The sequence below is a fragment of the Quercus robur genome, chromosome 11 (assembly GCF_932294415.1).
Source record: "Quercus robur chromosome 11, dhQueRobu3.1, whole genome shotgun sequence".
Classification (NCBI taxonomy): domain Eukaryota; kingdom Viridiplantae; phylum Streptophyta; class Magnoliopsida; order Fagales; family Fagaceae; genus Quercus; species Quercus robur.
The window spans coordinates 16,007,716-16,028,498 of record NC_065544.1 but is presented as its reverse complement, the minus strand read 5'-3'; the positions used below and the strand labels follow the sequence as shown (position 1 = coordinate 16,028,498).

The 20,783-nt window shown below is 31.0% G+C and overlaps 1 protein-coding gene across 1 annotated transcript; it reads right to left on the bottom strand.

Moving 5' to 3' along the window:
* Positions 1–2,893: 2,893 nt before the first annotated feature.
* LOC126706009 (transcription factor MYC2-like) lies at positions 2,894–4,156 on the bottom strand. The gene is made up of 2 exons (XM_050405262.1): positions 4,058–4,156; positions 2,894–3,957 (listed from the first exon to the last, which is right to left on the bottom strand). Exon 2 carries the CDS (start codon positions 3,849–3,851, stop codon positions 3,006–3,008), a length of 846 nt encoding a protein of 281 aa, XP_050261219.1. The 5' UTR covers positions 3,852–3,957; positions 4,058–4,156; the 3' UTR covers positions 2,894–3,005.
* Between the last annotated feature and the right edge of the window lie 16,627 nt (positions 4,157–20,783).

Here is a 20,783-nt window from a genome sequence, read left to right as displayed (position 1 = left end):
TTGCCAAGAAGTCATAAAATAAAAAATAAAAATATTAGCATAAAAGAAATAGAAAAGAGCTCATCATGGTCTTTGACTCTTTGAGACCAATTTGCAAGGAACGTATAACTTACAAGTGAGAAAGGTGTTGTAAAGTGGACACTATTGAATCTTTTAGTTTGACAAGGGCTTCAACAGAGAGGATTGCGTTGACTGGAGTTGTGAGCTTGAGTTATGTGAATTCACAGCACAAGAATGTAGTTGCAGATTGCAGAGCTAAAAGTCAGTCAATAATTAAAGTGTGTTAATAATTTATATGAAAGACAAAAGAGAGATTTCCAGCTTTTAGTTTCTACACACGGTTTATGCTTTCATGCTTTCAATCCCTCCCTTCAACACAAAGGAAATTTTAAGGAGAGAGAGAGAGAGAGAGAGAGAGAGAGAGAGAGTTTTATTTATTTTTTTTTAACAATCGACAGTATAATCTCACCTCGGGACCACTCGAATCTGGGTCCATGAACTCCTCAAGCCTTTAGGGTGTGTTTAGTTGGGACGAAAGTAGAGAGGATGGAAAATAAGGAAAGAAAAATAGGGTGGAAAATGTTGTTTTCTACTGTTTGGTTGAGAAAAGAAAATAGGAGAGACAAAAAACAGGGGATAAAGTTTTCCCTCCCGGACCCACTTTTTTTATTCTCCTAAATTGGGAGGAAAATGGAGAGGGAAAAGTGCTGTGAAATGCATTTTACACAAATACCCTCTCACCTACCCCTTACTTTATTCATGACCTGATGACTTTTGCATCTTCTTATCCTTATTACTTTACCTTCTCATAGCACAGTAATGTCCAGGTTTTATTCTCTCCTTTTATTTATTTATTATTTATTTATTTTGCCTTGTTTAATCAGCACAACAATGTTTTTGTAGGCTGAATATAGTGTAAATTTGTTGACCACATTTTTGTGGGCTACAAAATCTTTTGCCCAATTAAATTTATATGTACGCTATTGTAATTTTTACATTATAATAATAAAAATATAAATATAAATTTATATGTATGATGTGATAAATTTTATATTATTTAATGAGTAAAAATAAATTTATTTCTTACATATCATGTAATAAGGGTATAATAGTTAATTTATATAAATTACATTTTCCATCATTCCTTTTTTCTCTCCAACCAAACAAAAGAGTTTTCCACCCTCTCACTTTTTCACCCCTCCAACCAAACACATAAGAGGGAAAACCAAATATTTTCTATTATTTCACAATTTTCCATCCTTCCACTTTTTCACTCTTCCAACCAAACAGACCCTTAAGGTTTGAAAAAGTACCAACTTGCCTAACGTGAGATAGTGGTGAGAGAGAGAATCTTTAGTACAACATTTTTTTGTAATAATAATAAATTAATAATAAGTTAGGATATTTCAATACAGAATGATCTAAAAAATGCATGTATATATATATATATATGCTTGTTTCATCTTGTGCAGCACATATCTACATAATTTTTTTAGTATAATTGTGACCATATTTGATGAAAAAATCATAAAATACAGTTTTTTCTTTCAAATTTTGCCTTTAACTACCAATTTGAATCCCTAAAATTTTAATATGATCCTTAAAACTCATCCTTTTGTCTAGTAACACGAGAAAATACCGGTGTATTAAAAAAAATAAAAATAAAAAACCATGACTTTCCTCGTCCCTAAATTATGACCATAATGCAAAAAATGCTTTTACGCGCTACTGACTACCGGGTCTGAGACGTTGGCCCTTGGGATGGACCTTTACTTGGATTTTGCTATTAACCCAATTACAAGAAACTTCCTTAAAATTACATCGACATTATCTTTTATTATTATTGTTGTTATTATTTTATTTTTTATTGCTGAGTGGCAAGTTGATTTTGGAATACCGATCTCACGGGCCATTTCTGTGTGTTTTTTTTTTTTTTTTTTTTTTTTTTTTTTTAAGTATTTTTCAAAAATATTTGTTAAAATAACAGTCTTTAAAAGTTTTTGCCTTTTTGGAGTTTCGGAGATGAATGGGCTCAGAAATTTTGAATTTTTTTTTTAAATTTCTTTTAAAATATAATTATATTTTTAAGTAGTTTTTAGGAAAATTATCATTCAATCCACTCAAAATTTTTAAACATTTATATTCCTTTTAACCTAAGGAAATTTTTATTTATTTTTTTGATGGGAATTAACCTAAGCAAATTTATAGAATACTCAAACAAATTATATCATAACCCTCCCAATATATACGTCAGGTGATGCTACATGTGATAGATTATAATTTTAGAAGAAGAGGTTTTTGTGAAAAATGCAATATGTCTTTAACATTGATTCCTTTCTTATTATGCCATTTAGATTTCAATTGTTTTCATCACATATTTATGATTTATAATTGATTTAATCATAATCTTAGTGTTACCTACTATTAGCAAATTGTTAAAAAAGTATTTCATAGTTTCATATAATATTCATGTAGTGCACATAAATCATTGAGCACATGACATGTGATTTTAGAATATATATAATATTTTTTTATCTAAAAATTTTAAATAAAAAGTAATATATATAAAATAAATAAAGTTGAAAATGGAAAAAATAAAAAAAATCATACACATAGCAAATTGTAATTGGTAAAATATAAAGTGGTACACAAAAAGTATTATAGAGGGCTTGTCGTTTTTTATTTGAGGGTTGAGGCAATTGCTTAGGAATATAAATCCTCTGTACTATTTTATGTGTTTTACTTTATGTTCCTCCAATCACAGTTTATCATATATTTGTTTAACTTTCCTTATAAATTAGTCAAAGTTTAAAATGAAAAAAAATAAATAAATAACAAACTGTAATTAGTGGAACACAAAAAATAGTATAAAAGATTTCTATTCATTGCACAGATTGAGCCAGCATTGAAAATAAGCTAAATAACCAAATAAAATCTTATTGGCTTATTCGTAGAAAGTTCGAGGAAAAAAAAAAGAAGAAAAAGAAGAGCAGCTCTAGTTGCTCCTACTGAAAGAATGCTAGGCCAAGTTTGGCCAATAACGCTAGCCTGAGCTGCTCTTGTGTGTAAAATCCACTTTCCATGTTCACCACAGCATGTAGCATCATCAAATCGTTCACCACTGTCCAGGTCGCATTGTACACATCTAACTCTAGCTCCATCAACGCCACCATTAAGGTCGAGGGTGAGTGATTCTTACTACATTGGATCAAAATCGTCGCATTCCTTCCCGCTATCCCCACGTTGATATTATTCACCAAGCTCTCCAATTGCTTCTGCAAGTACTCCTTATGGCACTCCGAACTCTGGTGTTTCCCCTTCAGCTCGTTTATATACGTTGTCGTGCTGTCGAGGAGGCATTCCAAGCTCGTTTTTGAATTGGCTGGAACCATGACTCGAAGCATATGTATCAGCTGCTTAATCTGATCTCTGCTCAGCCTTTCTTCCACTCTACTCAGAGGAACTCTTTCAGGTTCAGACAATCGGATTGAAGTACTGTTTTGGATTGATTCAGTAGAATGTTCCAATTTATTTGATCGGAAATGTGCTTGTATTGAAGTAGAAGAAGAACATTTATGCAGGCTATCCGAACTGCTTGTATGCGACTTGGTTGGCTGGAAGATTGACTGTATGGGATGAGTCTGTTGTGGTTGTAGGTTTCTTTCATTGGATTCTGAACTGTCAGACTGAGACTTGGTTGGTGGGAAGACTGATGCTATGGAATGAGAGATTTGTGGAATTGTTTCATTAGGTGCTGAACCAGAAGACTCAGAATTGTTTGGTGGAAAGATTGAAGCTATGGAAGCAGTAGCTTCTGGAACTTCACTAACTGGTTTACTAAGCTGAGACATGGTAAGTGGGGCAATTGATTCTATCAAAGAACCCGAAGGTGGATAATTTATAAACGCAAACAGTTTCTAAACATATCTTTCAACTGCGTCCATGATTTCCATCTCCCTTCAAATGAAAACACACATAACCAACAATTATGAAATCAAATAGATGATGAATTTCAATTAATATCTCATTCAACTAAAACTTGCTTTTAAATCATTACCTCATGAGTGGTTCTAGCCTTATTGGTTCCAACAGACTAAACTTTGATAACATTTGGGAAAGATTGATGCAAGTACTAACTAGTAGGGATCCACATATGGAGTTGCCGTGCATATCAATAATAGAATAAAAAAAAGGATCGTACATATAAAAGCAAAAGGCAAGCCAAGTGATCAAAAGTCTTCCACCAATTATAGAAAGAAAAAACAATGACCAAGAAAAGTAGTGAAAATTTACCGGAAAATATCTTTCAGCTACCATATTTTTATAACATACAATAAATTCTAGATGGTAAGTTATTTATTAGTTTTAATTTAAACCAACTACTGAAATTACTTTTTTACCAACCAATAACAATTTGTCATTTATTATGAAAGTGTTGTGAAAATATTATAAAAATAAGGAAATAGCATTTCTAAAAAATATATAGCTAAGATAACTCTTGAGATTTCTTTGTAGCTCCCTTCGTAATTTCCTCAAGAATTCCCCCACGTCCTCATTGACTCACTCCCAAAACGCCAAAAATATTAGGTTCGTTTATTGGAATTGTAACCTAGCTTTTATTTATACATTGTAAACTCCTTTTTATAATAGATTTGTCTAAATCGGGATGAGTCATTTTTGTAGTGGTTTTTTGGTTTTCCTTGTCAAACGTCCTCCATTAGTTTTCCTTTTTGTCACTATATCTTTGGTGACTTGCTGGTTTAATTGGTTAAATATGCTTGTAACATATTCACGTGTATGTGGTGTAGATGATTAAGTAGAATTGTCCCAAATTGGATACTAATTAAGGGGATAATAAGATGTTAATATAACATAATTGGAACCAAATTCTTTGGTTTAAACTTTTGGGTCAAATGATGTCTTTATATGTTATATTAGTCCTTCAATTGGAGTCTCCCCAAGATATGTTCCCCAACAAATGATGACCTATAAAAGTAAAATGAGATAAGACTTAAGTGAATAAACATAAGGGGGCGATAAAAGAAAAATAAAAAATAGAAAGGAAAAAAAGAAATAATAAGGAGGAGAAAAAAAGAAAGCTAAAAACAAATGGTGGCAGAATAGCTAAGTTAAAAAAGATATACGTGATGTAAGGGATGCTATTAATTTTATTATATAATCTTTACAAATTAATAAGTCATTAATTAAAAATAATAAGTTTGACATTTGCATATTATGTTATTGACATTTACCAATCACATTTATTATTATATTAATTTAAAAATGTTATGTAGTAAAATTTGTGATATCTTTAGCGTTTTGTCCCAAAAAAAAAAAAAGAAAAAAAACATTTAGTTTAGTAAATTCTCATTTATTAAAATTATGGTAACTTTGAAACGATATATACTGTTATTGAAAAAATTTCATTCCCTTGTCCAAATCAAAACAGCCCCTGATACAAAATTGGCTGAAACCATGGTTTGGAGCTTATGTATCAGCTGCTCAATCTGATCTCTGCTCAGCCTTTCTTCAATTAGAAGAACTCTTTCAGGTTCCGCCAATCGGATTGAAGTACACTGTTGGATTGATTAAGCGGTTCAGTATTCCAATTTATTTGATTGAAAATGTGCTTGTATTGAAGAAGAAGAAGAAAATTTATGCAGGCTATCAGAACCCATTAGAATGTGACTTGGTTGGCTGGAAGATTGACCGTATGGGATGAGACAGTTGTGGTTTTGGGTGTCTATTATTGGATTATGAACTCTCAGACTGAGACCTGGTTGGTGGGAAGACTGACGCTATGGATTGAAGTACGCTATGGTGGGAAGGCTGAGACTTGGTGGGTGAGGAAATTGATCCTATCAAAGAACCCAAAGGTGGAGAATTTATAAATATAACCAACAACTATGAAATCAAATATAGAATGAATTTCAATTCTCTCATTCAACTAAAAGTTTCTTTTAAGACTAGAATTTCGGTCAATGTTTTGAACCAAAATTACAACAATTGTGGAAGATAGGGAGTTTCCGTGCGTATAAATAATTAGGAAACTTCCTCGCCCCTTCGTATTCCGCTTAAGATTTCCTTGCAATTTCCTTCTTCTTCTTCTCCTGGACAGTACGTGCTCCCCAAGTCCTCAATCCCAAAACGCCAAAACCCTCACCTTCATTCCAGAAGTATCAGCATTCTCTCCATTTGAGATGGGTCCCAAAAATTTCTATAAACTCCACCCACGGTTGACACCAACAAAAAGTTTGAGGGTCAAATAGAAGACGTTCTACTTGCACCCAAAGATGGTGGACTAGTTAATATCTTTTTACTGGATACGAATTTGAATAAATCTATTGTTTGATTAAATTTTTTTTCTTATATTTTATATGTTTGCAAAATTTCAAGATATTCTTATATCAATAATTATGTTCTTCATCAAGTGTTTAAATTTAAATAATTTTTTATATTTAAAATTGCAAATAAAATATGAGTTTCTATATCAAATAGTAAATAACATTCAATTGACATAAATTTTAGTATTCTTGTTAAGAATATAGAGAATATGTAATTCATCGATGAGGTTTTTCAAATATTCTAACATCCAAAGGCTTTGTAGTTGAATTGGCACCTCCCCATACACAAAGTGCTTGGGGGTCTGGGGGAAAAGGATTCAAGTTATAAAATTAGCAGCATGTAGTAATTATTTCTCAAAAAAAAAAAAAAATTCTAACAAAAAAAGTTATTTGGTTAAACTAGGTGTAACTTAAATACAACCAATCAAAAGTACGAGAAGTTTTTTTTTTTTTTGTATTTTTCTTTTTTCATAACACTAATTTTTTTTTTTTAGTTCAAGAAATATTTAACACATAATTAGATTATAAATATGACATTTATTTGATTGAAAAGTTTATTGGAAATGACTTTTGATTGATCACATAATATCGTGCTAAATAAATAAGCTTTTGAGGCCTAAAAAAAATATCATTATTCTCATTTATATTTTTAATTGAATTTAAATTATTTTTCTTAATTAAATCCTTCCATTTAAATTTTGTTACATTAAATTAATTTTAAATACTAGAATATATAATTCTATATAGTATATACAAATATAAACACAATAAATGTCTAATGTATTAATATATAATTTTGAATACAAACACAATTATAATAAATGTCAAGTAATAACTATTATCATTATCAAATTTCATATTTAGACAAAAAAAATTGAATTATGATATATCTTGGTCAAATATACTTTAGCATGCTTTTAGCATAAACATAAATTAGTTTAATATACCTCATTCAAATTTCATCTTCTGAACATTTTACAAAAAAGAAAAAAAAAGAAAAAAGAAAAAAGGAAGAATTATCAATTGTACGTGCGGGCCTTCTCTTCTTGGGGTTCTTAGAAGGCTTGAAGTGCTCGAGCTTCCCGCATTCATTAACAGTAAATTAAGCAAACGAATAAGAACTATACAATCTTGAAATATGAATATCATATTTAGCTTTGTGCTGCTCAAGCACGTTTGGGAACGAGTTTCCACACTCCATTTTTCGGACACAGTGGTCAGAAACCATGCTTGACCATAGTGTGATCACTAACGCCAGTTATTGACCCGAATCTAGTCCCACAATGTACACATAATATCTCTAATGCTGATACTTATTATGTACTACTACATATCCACTAGTTAACTTCTCAATTCCACACATATACGGAGCATTTGTTATTAGTTCCCTCCAATATTTCAATAATTTTTCTAGTAAAAATTTGTAAATTTTAGTGTTTTGTTTTATAGAAAAAAAAAGAAGAAAAAAAGAAAAAGAAAAGAAGAAGACAATAATAGTGCAGTGATTTAATCTTGCAACATCTATTTACAAATTAGAAAATTACATGATATAATGATTGATACACACATACATATATATATAGGCATGTTTCACGCCTATAAAGAATGAAAATATTATATTTCTTCAATAAAAATGCAAATATTATTGAGCTATTTAACTACATTCTAGATTATGTGATTTTTATTTATTTATTTATTTTTGTTGGACTTTGTTTCAATGGCTGCAAAAGCAACTAAATTTGAGCAAAATACAATATTTTAAATCGATTTTTTTTAACATAAATCATAGAAAAATAACATCGGAATTTCACTATACTTAAAAAATTAATGCATTGACTAAAATAATTAATATAACAAAATAAATGTATTTATCTTATTAATAATCTTTTTAATTGCATAGAATAAATAAAAAAATTAATTTCATATATATATATATATATATATCAATTTTTTCTCACATAAATCATAGAAAAATAATAACCTCAGAATTTCACTATAGTTAAATAATTAATGCACTGATTAAAATAATTAATATAAAAAAATAAAAATATTAATCTTATTAATAACATTTTTAATACATAGAATAAATGGAAAAAAAAATTAATTTAATGTGTGTGTGTGTGTGTGTGTGTGTGTGTGTGTGTGTGTGTGTGTGTGTGTGTGTGTGTGTGTGTGTATGACATCACTTAAAAAATTAAGAAAATTAAATGGTCAAGATTCGTTTTAGTTAATTCACAAATAATTAATTTTTGATGGCTTTTGTGTTAAATTGTTGTTATAGCAATTAAACACGAGGAAAAATGTCATTTCTAAATAAATTATTATTTTTACAAACAAAAAGAGTTTGTTATATAAAATTTATAACAATAATTATATAAACTCTTTTAACTTAAAAAATTAATGCACAACTATTGATAATTAATATTATATGCATTTACTAGATTTGCTTAATTCAATGAACTATTATTTTCATATAAATGTGAGCTTTGTTGAGATGGAAGCTTAAATTAAGAAAATATTAAAGAATTTCTCACATGGCAGAACCTTATGCTTTATTTTCATATTAATTTATTTGGCTTTGCCTTCACAAAAACATTTTTTTTTTTTAAAGAGTTTCAATTTATGGCATCTGCTCCTGATGATAGCTCTTTATCATCAGACTAAGACACCAATCAATTTTTGGTATAAGCAGGAATTAAATTCTAGATCTTTTATACAATCATCAAAGACTTTACTAGTTAAGCTAACTGAAACTCACTCTTTCACAGTAACTTGGTAACCAATAAGGATGACAAACACTTTCATAGTTATGGCATAATTTTAACTCTAAAAACATTTTAGAGTGAAGAACTTTGTGCTTAATTAATATATACAGTGTATTCTTTTCAAGTGCCTCATAGGCTAACCAAAAAGTTCATTGAAAAAAAATTTATTAATTCAAGAGAAATAGATAAATTTCGCAATCCATCAAATTCAACACTCTTCAAATTAGTTTAAAGTTAAGGAGAAAACTAAAAAGCTTTTCTACTTATCCAAATGACCTTCCAAATCCATTGTAAGATTTCTCCATCAATTCTACCGTTAATGTTAGCATCAAAAGGGATTCAAATTAGGCAGCGCCGACTCAACAAATTTGGGGGCCTTAGGTAAAAATTTAGAGTGAGGCTTTTTTCAATTATTTAAATATTAATTAAAAAAATTTATTTAAATTTTGATTTTTTTAAAAAAAAATTATTTAGAATCTATATATCATTCTCTTTGAGATGGAAAATTATTAATTAAATTTTTACATTCAAGTTTCATTAACATTTCCTTTTACTATCACTTAATCTTTTAGTAAACATTTATAATTAAAATAAAACATGATTTATAATAGAAAAATTATAAATTATCTAGAATAAAACAAAAATTAAAGTATAAAATAATAAAACCTGGTTTATCAAAACACAATTGCAACCTTAGAAAATAATATGATCACTTTACACTCTAAACTTGTACAAATAAAAAATTATTTATCACATAACTTAACAAATTAATTTTAATATAAAATATATTATTCTAAACTTATAATTTTATTAAATTAAGATAACACTCGCACGTATAACAAATTAATGACTTTCTAAATGGATGGGAAAAAAAGCAAAAAATAATAATAATAATAATAATTACTAGATAGTCAAAGTCTAGATGTAGGTCGAACAAATAGAAGCACTAAAATAAAAACAGGTGACCGGCCAACTCAGTATTAAAGCTTGAATTAAAACTTAACTCAAAAAAAAAAAAAAAAAAAAAAAAAACTTGAATTAAAACAAAAATATATATATAAATTAATTTTCAAAAATTGCTTAATTGTAAGAAATGTGTAACTATAGTTTGCAATTCACATGGGTTCTGATAACTCCTGCAGATTGACATGATAACTCATAGCATAGAAAAAAGTGGAATGCTTCCTAGCCATAAACGTGTACACTTTGGACTTTGGAGAAAAATATTAAAATTTTTAAAAGTCTAATAAAAAGACTTGTAGTGGTGACTACGACTAAAGAGTGTTTAGTTCCAATTCCTTAACAAAAAAGAAGAGAGAGAGAATCCCAAATCAGTGAAACTCAGCAACAAGTGAAAAAAAAAAAAAAAAAAAAAAAAAAAAACCTCAGTAGCAAGAAGAATAAAAAGAAAGGAAGAGCAAATAGAAGCAAACCTGAATGAAGATCAAAGAAGAGTAGCTAGCAAACAACGAAGAATGCTATAAAAATAGAATCAAGATGGAGACTAGAGAGAAGCAAGGTGAGTAGGGAAAAAAAAATACTAATCGATACTGTTTTTGATTTCTTGAGATTTAAGATGGAGAGAATACGTTTTTTCTGTCTATTTTTTCCTTACATTCAAGTACTAAATGTTAGTTTTTGTCAATGAAGTTATTTATAAAGCCATTAATTCAGATTTTAAATAGGAACATTATCTCTTCAATTTCTATGTTTTGGGAAAGGGGGCTTAAAATTTTTTTTTTTGGATAAACCATCAGTTACCAAGGGGCCTTATTTTCTCTCTTCAAGGGCCCTAATTTTCGTTCTTCATATCAATTTATTTCTATTAGTGGCGCCTTAAATTTTTTTTCCTAGGTGCAGGAGCCGTAATTAATTTGTATTGAGGGGCCTTTCTGTTTTATTTGGGGGCCTTAGGACATTGCATCAGTTGTTTCTATGGTTGAGCCGGCCCTGAAATCATGTGCAATATCTAGGGAATTGCACCTGATGCAATAGTAAAACACTGTTGAAATTGAAAATTCAAAAAATAAACTTTTAATTTCAACCATTAAATAAAAAAAGTAAAAAAAAGTTGAAAAAGTTAAAAAGTTAAAGTAAAAAAATGAAAGTGGTAAAAATTGATGTGAGTGAGTGTGGTGTAATTGCACCCGGTGCAATACCCTAAGTATTGCACCGGATCCAAATCCCATCAAAAGCGTTAAATTAATTTAATGGGAGGATTTTTAGGAACTACTATAATAGTATAACTAGTCGTTAACCCGTGCGATGCACGGGATAGTTAGATAAAAAAATAATTAATCAACCTCACAGTAAAAGAAAAGGCTAAAGGAATTGAGAAGAGGTTGATTTTTCCATTAAAAAAAAAAAAAAAAAAAAAACCTATCTACAAAGAATTGCAACTGTTTGTATGTTTACCTAGCTTGGCTCAAAGCCAGAATCCAAATTTAATTTTGCAACAATAAAAACATACAACTTCATATTAATTGTAAATCAACCTCACTACACGAATCTAATTTTCGCTCTACTGTATTTTTGGAGATCGTGCTCCTAAACATTCAATGCGTCAAGAATTTCAATAAACACTATTGCCACATCTATCTTTTTTCTAGACATTTAATTTACACATAAGCCAATAGCAACTGCAATTAGACAATTTTGACCCAAGCTTTCTCCTTCTAAAATCTCATTTCTTTCCTTTAAACCTGCACGTCAAAAGTGATTTCTAGCAAATATTACATTTACACAAAATCTAAGCAACCTAACTCACCTTACATCTTATAATTAAGCTGATAAAATCTTATAATTTCATTTTACAACTATAGCGTCTTGCTCATTAAAATGCATATGAGTAGGTTTTGCCTTTCGTAGTTGTGTGCTCTTACTATGTAGAAAAAAGAAAAAGAAAAATAAAAACACCTTAGACTTTCTTGGATTTTGACATCTTATAACATTGCACATCATCAAACAAAATCAGCATAAGATAATGTTATTTCTATGAAGTGAACAAATCTGAAACAAAATTAATGTGTAAAATTCTAAATAGAGTTACAATTCAACTGAGCATCAATAATTGCATGAATTAAAAAAAAAAAAAAAAAGATTCAAAAGCAGAACTCAAAGCTTTTTGTTATATAATCAAAATCACAAATTCTCTTTTTAAATAACCCGCATTTCCTACATTTGTTTACAATAATTGAAAGAATTAAAAGAAAAAAAGCTCTAATTTATTTTGATTCAACTACATGCTAGGAGGATATTATTCTTAGTAATATCATGGTTTACAATTTTGTCAACATGATTCACACTCACACATGCGAAAAGAAAGAAGTGAAAGGATGGTAGTCATATCCATAAAATATAATGTGATCACTTAATTTAGTGCCACTGAGCACCCATTCTCTTGCAATAAATTCATCAAAAAACTGATATGCATCTTCGACTAACATTGTTCTTTTCAAAGTAAGGAAAATAATCTCCAAAGACTTTATATGCTTTCTCACCAAAGCATCTCTAATGATGCTAACACAAAATGTGCAGAAAATTATGAAAGCATTAAATGATTAAGAATGATCCATGCATGCTAAGAACTACAGTAATATAGAGAAACAAAAATGTCCATATTTAGCTGGGATATTGCAAGCAGAAAAACAGAGACAAAGGCAAATGCAAAACTCAAATGATATGATCAATACTGGCTAAGAACTACAATAATTCTTTGCATCGGAGTGGTAAAGGTTGAGCATGAGAAAATCAATTCATAGGTATAAATAATTATAGATATAAACATGTTCGGAACTCTATTTTAAAAGATTTCAGCCACAGAAAATTACAAAAAGGCTACAAATATAATTCCTATGTCAGTATTTGTTGTTGAAATTGTAACTTGGTCTAAAATATAAGTTATATAACTTAGTTATATATGATTATGCAAGATGGGCATGGTATTAGATATTATAAATTTGAGGAAGAGATTCAGAGAGAGGGTTGAGAGAGACTTAACAAATAGCAAGCCTTAATGAATGCCTCTATCATTATGCAAAATCAAATGGCATATTACATATTTTTAAATGAATTTTAAGTTGGATGAAAAAAAAAAAAATTCAATACCAATGATGTAAACTTTTTTTTTCCTGCAAAAGAAACAAAAACGTTGAATTTATGGCTTGAGTGAAACTTACAAAATACAGATTGTGTTTGAACAAAGTAAATTAGCCAAACAAACTCTTAGAATCATAAGGAAGAAAGGACAAACACAAGCATCAAATCATCAACAACAGGTTATTAGCTTCCAAAATTAAAACTTTAACTCCTAATCCTTTACAGCTAAGACATAGGCATAAGTCCACGCTAATCTCAAAAAAACCTAAGTACAAAAGCTGTTGCTCTTGGCCTAATATGCGGAGCACTTATCCTAAAATAAGTAAGATTGTTGAAAATAATAACATGTAGATAGTCTTTCAATTGAAATTCTTACCTCGGGTTTAGAATTTGCTCTTCAAAGAAGGCTGGCTTCAATTGCAGATTCTTTGATTTTAGCGCTGGGATTCAGATTTTGCTCTCCAATCTCCAATCTATCTCTCAAGAGAATGAGTCGCATAATAGGTCAAGTCAGGGCCGTGGGTATAAAATCTTCTTAGGTTTATTAGGTTTTATGTATTATCGGGTTTTAGAGAAAAAAAAAATCAGAATTTTTGGTTTTTTTTTAAAATGATGCTGACGTGGAAAATTGTGGTGCAAGCAAAAGCTTCGGTTTTATATATATATATATATATAGATGAGGTAAATGGACTAGGCAAACAAAAGAGAAATTAATGAGGCAAACACAGTATTACAATAGGCGAATTAAGTTAATATACTAATATTAAATCCCATTAATTTGTTTTAGACTTTTAGGTGAATTAATAGGTAATTTTTTATAATAAATTAATAGGTATGTAATTACTACAAACTACAAAAGAATCAAAAAGTGGGTTTCAGCTAATTTAACTGGTAAAATCTCTTATGGTTGAATAAAAAATTTGGGGTTCAATCCCTGCCTACACAAAAAACATATTAGTGTCTTAGTCTGATGATAAAAAAGCTATTATCAGGAATGAATGTCATAGGTTGAAACTCTCTCTCTAAAAAAAAAAAAAAAAAATCAAAAGAAAGGCAGAGGAAAAACATAAAGCTTAATGTGTTTAGTGTCATTTTTTTATATATTAAAATATGTTAAATAATACCCCATATTGGAGTAATTTAAGGAAATGGGAAACCCATTTACTCTTGAATTAAATAAATATTTGAATAATAAACTTTACAAATGTCAATATGTATAATAGTAATTTACTTAAGAGTATTTAACGATACTCATTATAATGTGTCAAGTATTTATAATGTGTACAAATCCTTGTTTGCCATATGAGTCCAAATCTTTGGTCTATAACTCTACATGAGTCCAAATCTTTTATATCACACTCTTCCTAGTCCACTTTATACTGTGGGTTCCAGTTAACTCAACTGGTAAAGTCTTTGATGATTGTGTAAGAGATCTGGGGTTCAATCCCTTTCTACACTAAAATGAGCATTTCTTATACTCTCTAAAAATAAATAAAAAATAAAAAAAAAATTACACTATTGGTTCATGAAGTTTACCCTGTGTGTCAAATCAACAAAGGAATCTACCAGCTATTTTCACCGATGGTCAGCATCGAGCGACCGATTTCTCACTGTGTTCTCTTTCTCGTGGCGTTGTCGGAAACCAACAACCGGTCCCGCAATTTTTGAGACGGACCGGTTCTGTGCCGGAAGCCATCAATCTCCGCAATTCCGGCAATCCCGAGGTCGTTGGAGAGAGAGCTCTCTTAGGCTCTAAACTGCAATAGGAAGTTCCAGAATAAGCAGAACGAGAACCCGTAGCTTCACCGACAGTCGGCTTCGATGAAGGTTCTGGTGCTGTCGAAGGCGATGGCAGCGAAGAATCGGAATGGGATGATTGCCGATGACGTGGCGGTGGACGATTTGGAGGAGTACAAGATGTTGCCGCCACACGAGATTGTGGCGCGAGGACGATTTAGACAAGGACAAGATGTTACAAATTAAACAAAATCTGATATTAAAAAAAAGTCATGTTTTTAATTAATTTAATGAAGTGGCATGTTTTTAATTAAAAAAAAAGTTAAGTCATTGTTCCATTAGCCATGTAAGTAACACTATTATTAGCAGTTAGTAAAAGGACTAATACAACTTAGTTTTAAAACTTAAGGGACTAATTGTGCTCGTTTCAAACTTTTTTTTTTTTTTTTGAGAAACAACTCGTTTCAAACTTGAGGGACCAATTACGCACATAGGGTAAACTTCAAGGACCAATAATGTAGTTTCACCAAAAAAATAAAAAAAAAGAGCACTTTATACTCTACAAATAAAAATGACACGTCCATCAATTTAGTTAAAATGAGCACTTCGGTCAGTTTGGGGTGGGCTGGACCATGGTGCTTGACGCACCCAATAGCAACCATCAACACAACTTCCCCTTGTCGTGGTTATTGCATAGGTTGAAACTCTCTAAAAAAAAAAAATCCACTTTATACTCTAGGAATAAAAATGACACATGTCCATCAATTTAGTTAAAATGAGCACTTCGGTCAGTTTGGGGTGGGCTGGACCATGGTGCTTGACGCACCCAATAGCAACCAACAACACAACTTCCCCTTGTCATGGTTATTGCTTCATCGAAATATTGATTGATGGTCACAACTTGAATAAGTTAAGCAGTGAGCAACCCACAGATTAGACCTAGCTAGCTGAAGTTGGTACAAGTTGTTCAGCAAATATAAGGCATAAGTGTGAGCCCAGTGTTATCATTTTTCTTTTTACTGTCTTCATATTTATCGCGTTCACAGATGGACTCAAGCCAAGCTTTGACTTGTCATCTTCAACTTACTACCAAGCAAATCATTTTTTCACTTCCTTTGCACTTTAAATTAACGAATGACTCTAGATCGAGTATGGCAGGATCATGGACCCAAGTCATTATTTATACTGTCAAGGAATATCTCAAACTTGTGAAATCAAGCACATGATGGCATACAACTAATTAATTACTTTGACATTGCTGCATTCATTGCTAAAAGTTGTGGTAATCCCACGCATTTAAAGCCGTAGTGACCCATGCACCTACAACTTATATTACTATCAAAATCTTATTCTACTAATTGAAGCTCATGGAATTGTTAAATTCCTCAGTCTTATGTGTTTTTACATGGCCACAATTACTAAAAGAGATATTTTAGAGCTCATAGACTCATCTATATGAAGTGATTCTCATTACTAAAGGTCCTTAAGGGGAGGAAAAGTGTGATTAATTAGGGTGGCTCTACATAGAGTTCAAGGTGGTCACAGAACTACCATGACCTAGAAAAAAAAAATTATTATGTATAAATTTTAAAAATTTATGATTTTTTATCTTTGAAAAAACTTTGTGACCATCCCTAAATTTTTTTTAGGTTCAACATAATTAAATTTTGGACAAAATTTGACAACAAGCATGGTTGTAGACTAAGGCTACAACTCTATTCAATATATATATATATATATTTTATTGAATGTGAATTTTAACAAATCTACCTGTAGGGACACGATTGTTTAACGGCCCAAGAATGACGTTGGGCTCGTACAAGAAAGATCCCTCACAATATGATTTGTAGAGAGTGGGCTTAAAAGGCTTGCCTTTGGTCGCTGGGCAACGGTCTGGTCCTGATTTTAGGGGGGCTTATGTAGAAGGGAGTTCGGCCTGAACATCCAAGCCCTACAACGATGTAGCCTGAAGGGTTGGACTCCTCGGAATTGGTCCGAGGAGCATTAAGTTCTCCCCCGTTCTTCTCCTTTTTTCTCCGCCCTCCCCCCCTTCTTCTTTGGCTTTAGTCCCCTTTTATACTCGTATTCCTCCTCCTCTTTGGGGTCCACGTGTAGATTTAGAGTTATGGTGCTGATACTTGTCCCATCAGTCCTTCCCTAAAGTCGTTGAGAGTGGTTGTAAAGGCTGAAACAGGGTTCAGTCAGTTGCAGAATACTTAATGTATTGGCAGCAGCTTTTTCTTAGATATTTTTGTGCTTCTTTTTGTCCTTTTCTTTCTTAATCCTTATCCTCTTTCGTGGAGTGCGTCACTTTCTGATGGCTAACTATCTCCTTTTCTCCTTGGCCTGGCCTGTCCGAGGAGGAGTTTTTCCTTGGGCTGGGCCTTGATGTATAATGGGCTTGGGCCCTGAATTCTCAGGCCCCACACTACCATTTAATTATATTTTCTTCTTAAATCTTCCATACTTGCAATATTTCAAGAAGATAAAAGATCAATAGGTATGCCGTCAATCAAATATTTAAATTTCGAGTTTTTGTAGTTTAAAATTATACATAAAAAATAATTTTATGGATCGAATGGCAAATAATATCTGATTGGCATGAATTTTTAATGTGTTTTAAGAATATAGAGAACATACAATTCATCAATTAGATTTTCAAAATATGTAACGATGTTAATTCATTTAGTGAGAGTAACTACAATTAAGTTTGTAGCCAAATTTTGTTCTTAAACTTTGGTCTCCTTACAAATAAAAAGAAAAAATCCAAGAAATTTTTTATTTAACTAAACTTTTGAAGAAATGTAGTTTGCAATATTGATAATGAGATTATCATGTAACGATTTCAAAATAAATAATAATAAAAAATTATTGAAGGAAATTGTAAGATTTTATATATTTGTGTGTGTGTGTGTGTGTGTGTTTTTTTTTTTTAGTCAATGTATGAAATTCTCTTTTTATTAGATTTTGTATAATTTAAGTTTCTTAATGATCACTCTCAAAAAAATTTCTGGAGTCGCCACTGTGATTAACCCTATTGTTTTTTTTGCCTACTATGTTCCTTCGTCTTAAGTAACTAATCAAGCATATCTAATTAACTTTGCTATGATTATGCTCAATAAAAAGAGACTTTACTAGTTGAACTAACTAAAATTCACTAAGTAAGATTATTTTATCTTATTTTATGTGTTTTAGGCATTTTCTTAAACGACATTGAATGTTAAATTAAAAGGCTTTAAGAAAATCTCATAACTTTAACTAAAATATTTTATGGGTTGATGCCTCTTGTGTGGCAGATCCATATCATAAAAACATGATAAAGAGGCTTCATTCTTCATGGACCCAATCACAGAATTCAAGGCTTCAAGAGTGATGCCCGTGGGAATTCGGATTTGATTCAATAACTTGAGCAGGGATTATCAATGAGTATAAGATGTCGCAAGTAATCTCCACATAGAAATAGTCTGTTGGGTCTTTTGCAGCTGGTATATAACTCTACTTCATCTTCAGTACATTAAGGAGGCTTGGCCTTTTGGTTCAAGGCTTTTCATGGGTGGTCCAAGTTGTGGTTATAGCAAAACCACCTCAGTACCCAGCAATCTCTTAAAATCTTCACAATCATAGCAACCTCCTCCCAATATAATAATTAATTTGCAACTTCTCTAAGCTGATACAGTACCCATAGACCTACCAAAGTCATTCAAATCCATCAAAAACATTTTAGGCTCACAGCTCACTTGAAACTCTCTTTAGGCCCAACCCGTGCCATTAGGTCCACTCATGATTTGGGCCACCTTCAATCAAAGCAAACCCACTCACACCAAAGGCCATGCCTCTCTATTGAACCAGGGTTGAGAAGACTTGTACGAGATAATTGCCGGTGGCTTCCCCAGAGCTTCAATGTTTGAGAAGTGTGAACAATCAAACACTTACTGATCATATATATAATTGACAATTTTACTTGCACATAGAAAATACAAAATAAAATATTATACAATCTTTGGTAATGAGTTGTACGCACTCATTAAAATGTCCGGGAAAAAAAAAAGATTACTCTTTTTTGTTTGAAAATTTTTCGATTTATTTATATATTTCTTAGCCTCTCTTTTTTCCCCTTAATAGAAACAGACACAAAAAAGAGGAAAATAAAATGAGATTCTATCACGAAGGCGAGTCAATAACAAATGTTGCGGTGTTGTTAATATAGAGGTAAGTAAACTATACACACAACTCCTTTCTCAAAAATAAATATAAAAAAAAAATTTCAAACCCAATTAATTATAATGAAGCATTCAAATCATAGATTAGGGTAGGTCCACCTGGAGGACTAATGAATTGATCCACCCTAGTCTTCCTAATAATAAAACATGGTCACTTATACAAGTGTGACATCACCGATGGTTTTTTTTTTTTTTTCATTGCATTGATTATAAACCCGACTCACACCTACATAGGTGTAGTCAGCATTTCATTGGTTTGGGAGAACCGTTTTAGTGTTCTTTCTATTGGACCTAATAATTTAGAGGAGGCAATTTCCTCCCTCACCTAACAAGAAGTTATAAATTAATAATAACTTTTCGAGTTCCAACCATTGTTTTCCTTTCTAGTTTTCATTTGAATATATATATATATATATATATTGAATTTTTTGGTGAATTTATTATTATTATTAATATTATTAGGCGAAACTACACTATTGGTCCCTAAAGTTTACATTGTGTGCGCAATTGATCCCTCAAGTTTGAAGCGAGCACAATTAGTCCCTTAAGTTTTAAAACTGAGTTGTATTGATCATTTTACTAACTGCTGTTAATGGTGTTACGTACGTGGTTAAGGGAACAATGACTTGGCATTTTTTAAAATGATGTGGCATGTTTTTAATTAAAAATTAAAAAAAAATAATTCCACGTTAGATGAAATTGAAAAAACATATTGACAAGATTAAAAATAAATCTGATATTTGTTTAACAAAGGCACGACGGAGATAGTGGAAACACATATTTAAAATCATATGAACTGTTAAATAATTTTTTTTTAAAAAAAGCATTTAGGGTGTTCTAGATAGTAGAAACACAGATTTAAAATCTTTTAGCATCACCAACAACAACAAAAGTAATTTTAACAAAGAGTTGCTTCAAAATAATTTTTTGACATCAATCAAATAGTTGTCGCATACCCAAGGGTGTCCAAGAGACTGACTAACTTGACCCACCTAAGGGATCCAATCGGATTCAAACCAGACTTGATCAAATATGATGGCCATGGAGGTCGATGATAGGTCTCTGCCTTCAAAACCCAACTCTAGCGGGTTGATTGATGATGACCCAAGTACAATCCGGCTAGATCTACCGGATTCAATGAGATCTAATCTAAACTAGATCTCACCAGATATTCTCCATTATTCGTCTCTTTCTACCAAAATCTCACCCGATTGTGCCATTTTTCGTTGTTATCTCATTGGGTCTTCAGAGTTTCTGGATTCTCCTATTTCTCCCAAATTTGATCGCCACCTAGTGGTTATCGAGCTGTTCAGTCTGACCTCCTTAATGGTTGGTGACAGGTATGGTTCTTCTCAGCCTGATTTGATTGCGAAGGAAATTCCATTTGAGTTATTGTGAATGTCAATCTCTCGCTTCCCCTTCTCTTTCTCTCCGTCGTGCCTTTGTTAAACAAATATTAGATTTGTTTTTAATCCAATCAATATGATTTTTCAATTTCATCTATCGTGGAATTTTTTTTTTTAACTTTTAATTAAAAATATGCCACATCATTTAAAAAAATGTCAAGTCATTGTTCCGTTAACCACGTAAGTAACACCGTTAACAGCAGTTAGTAAAAG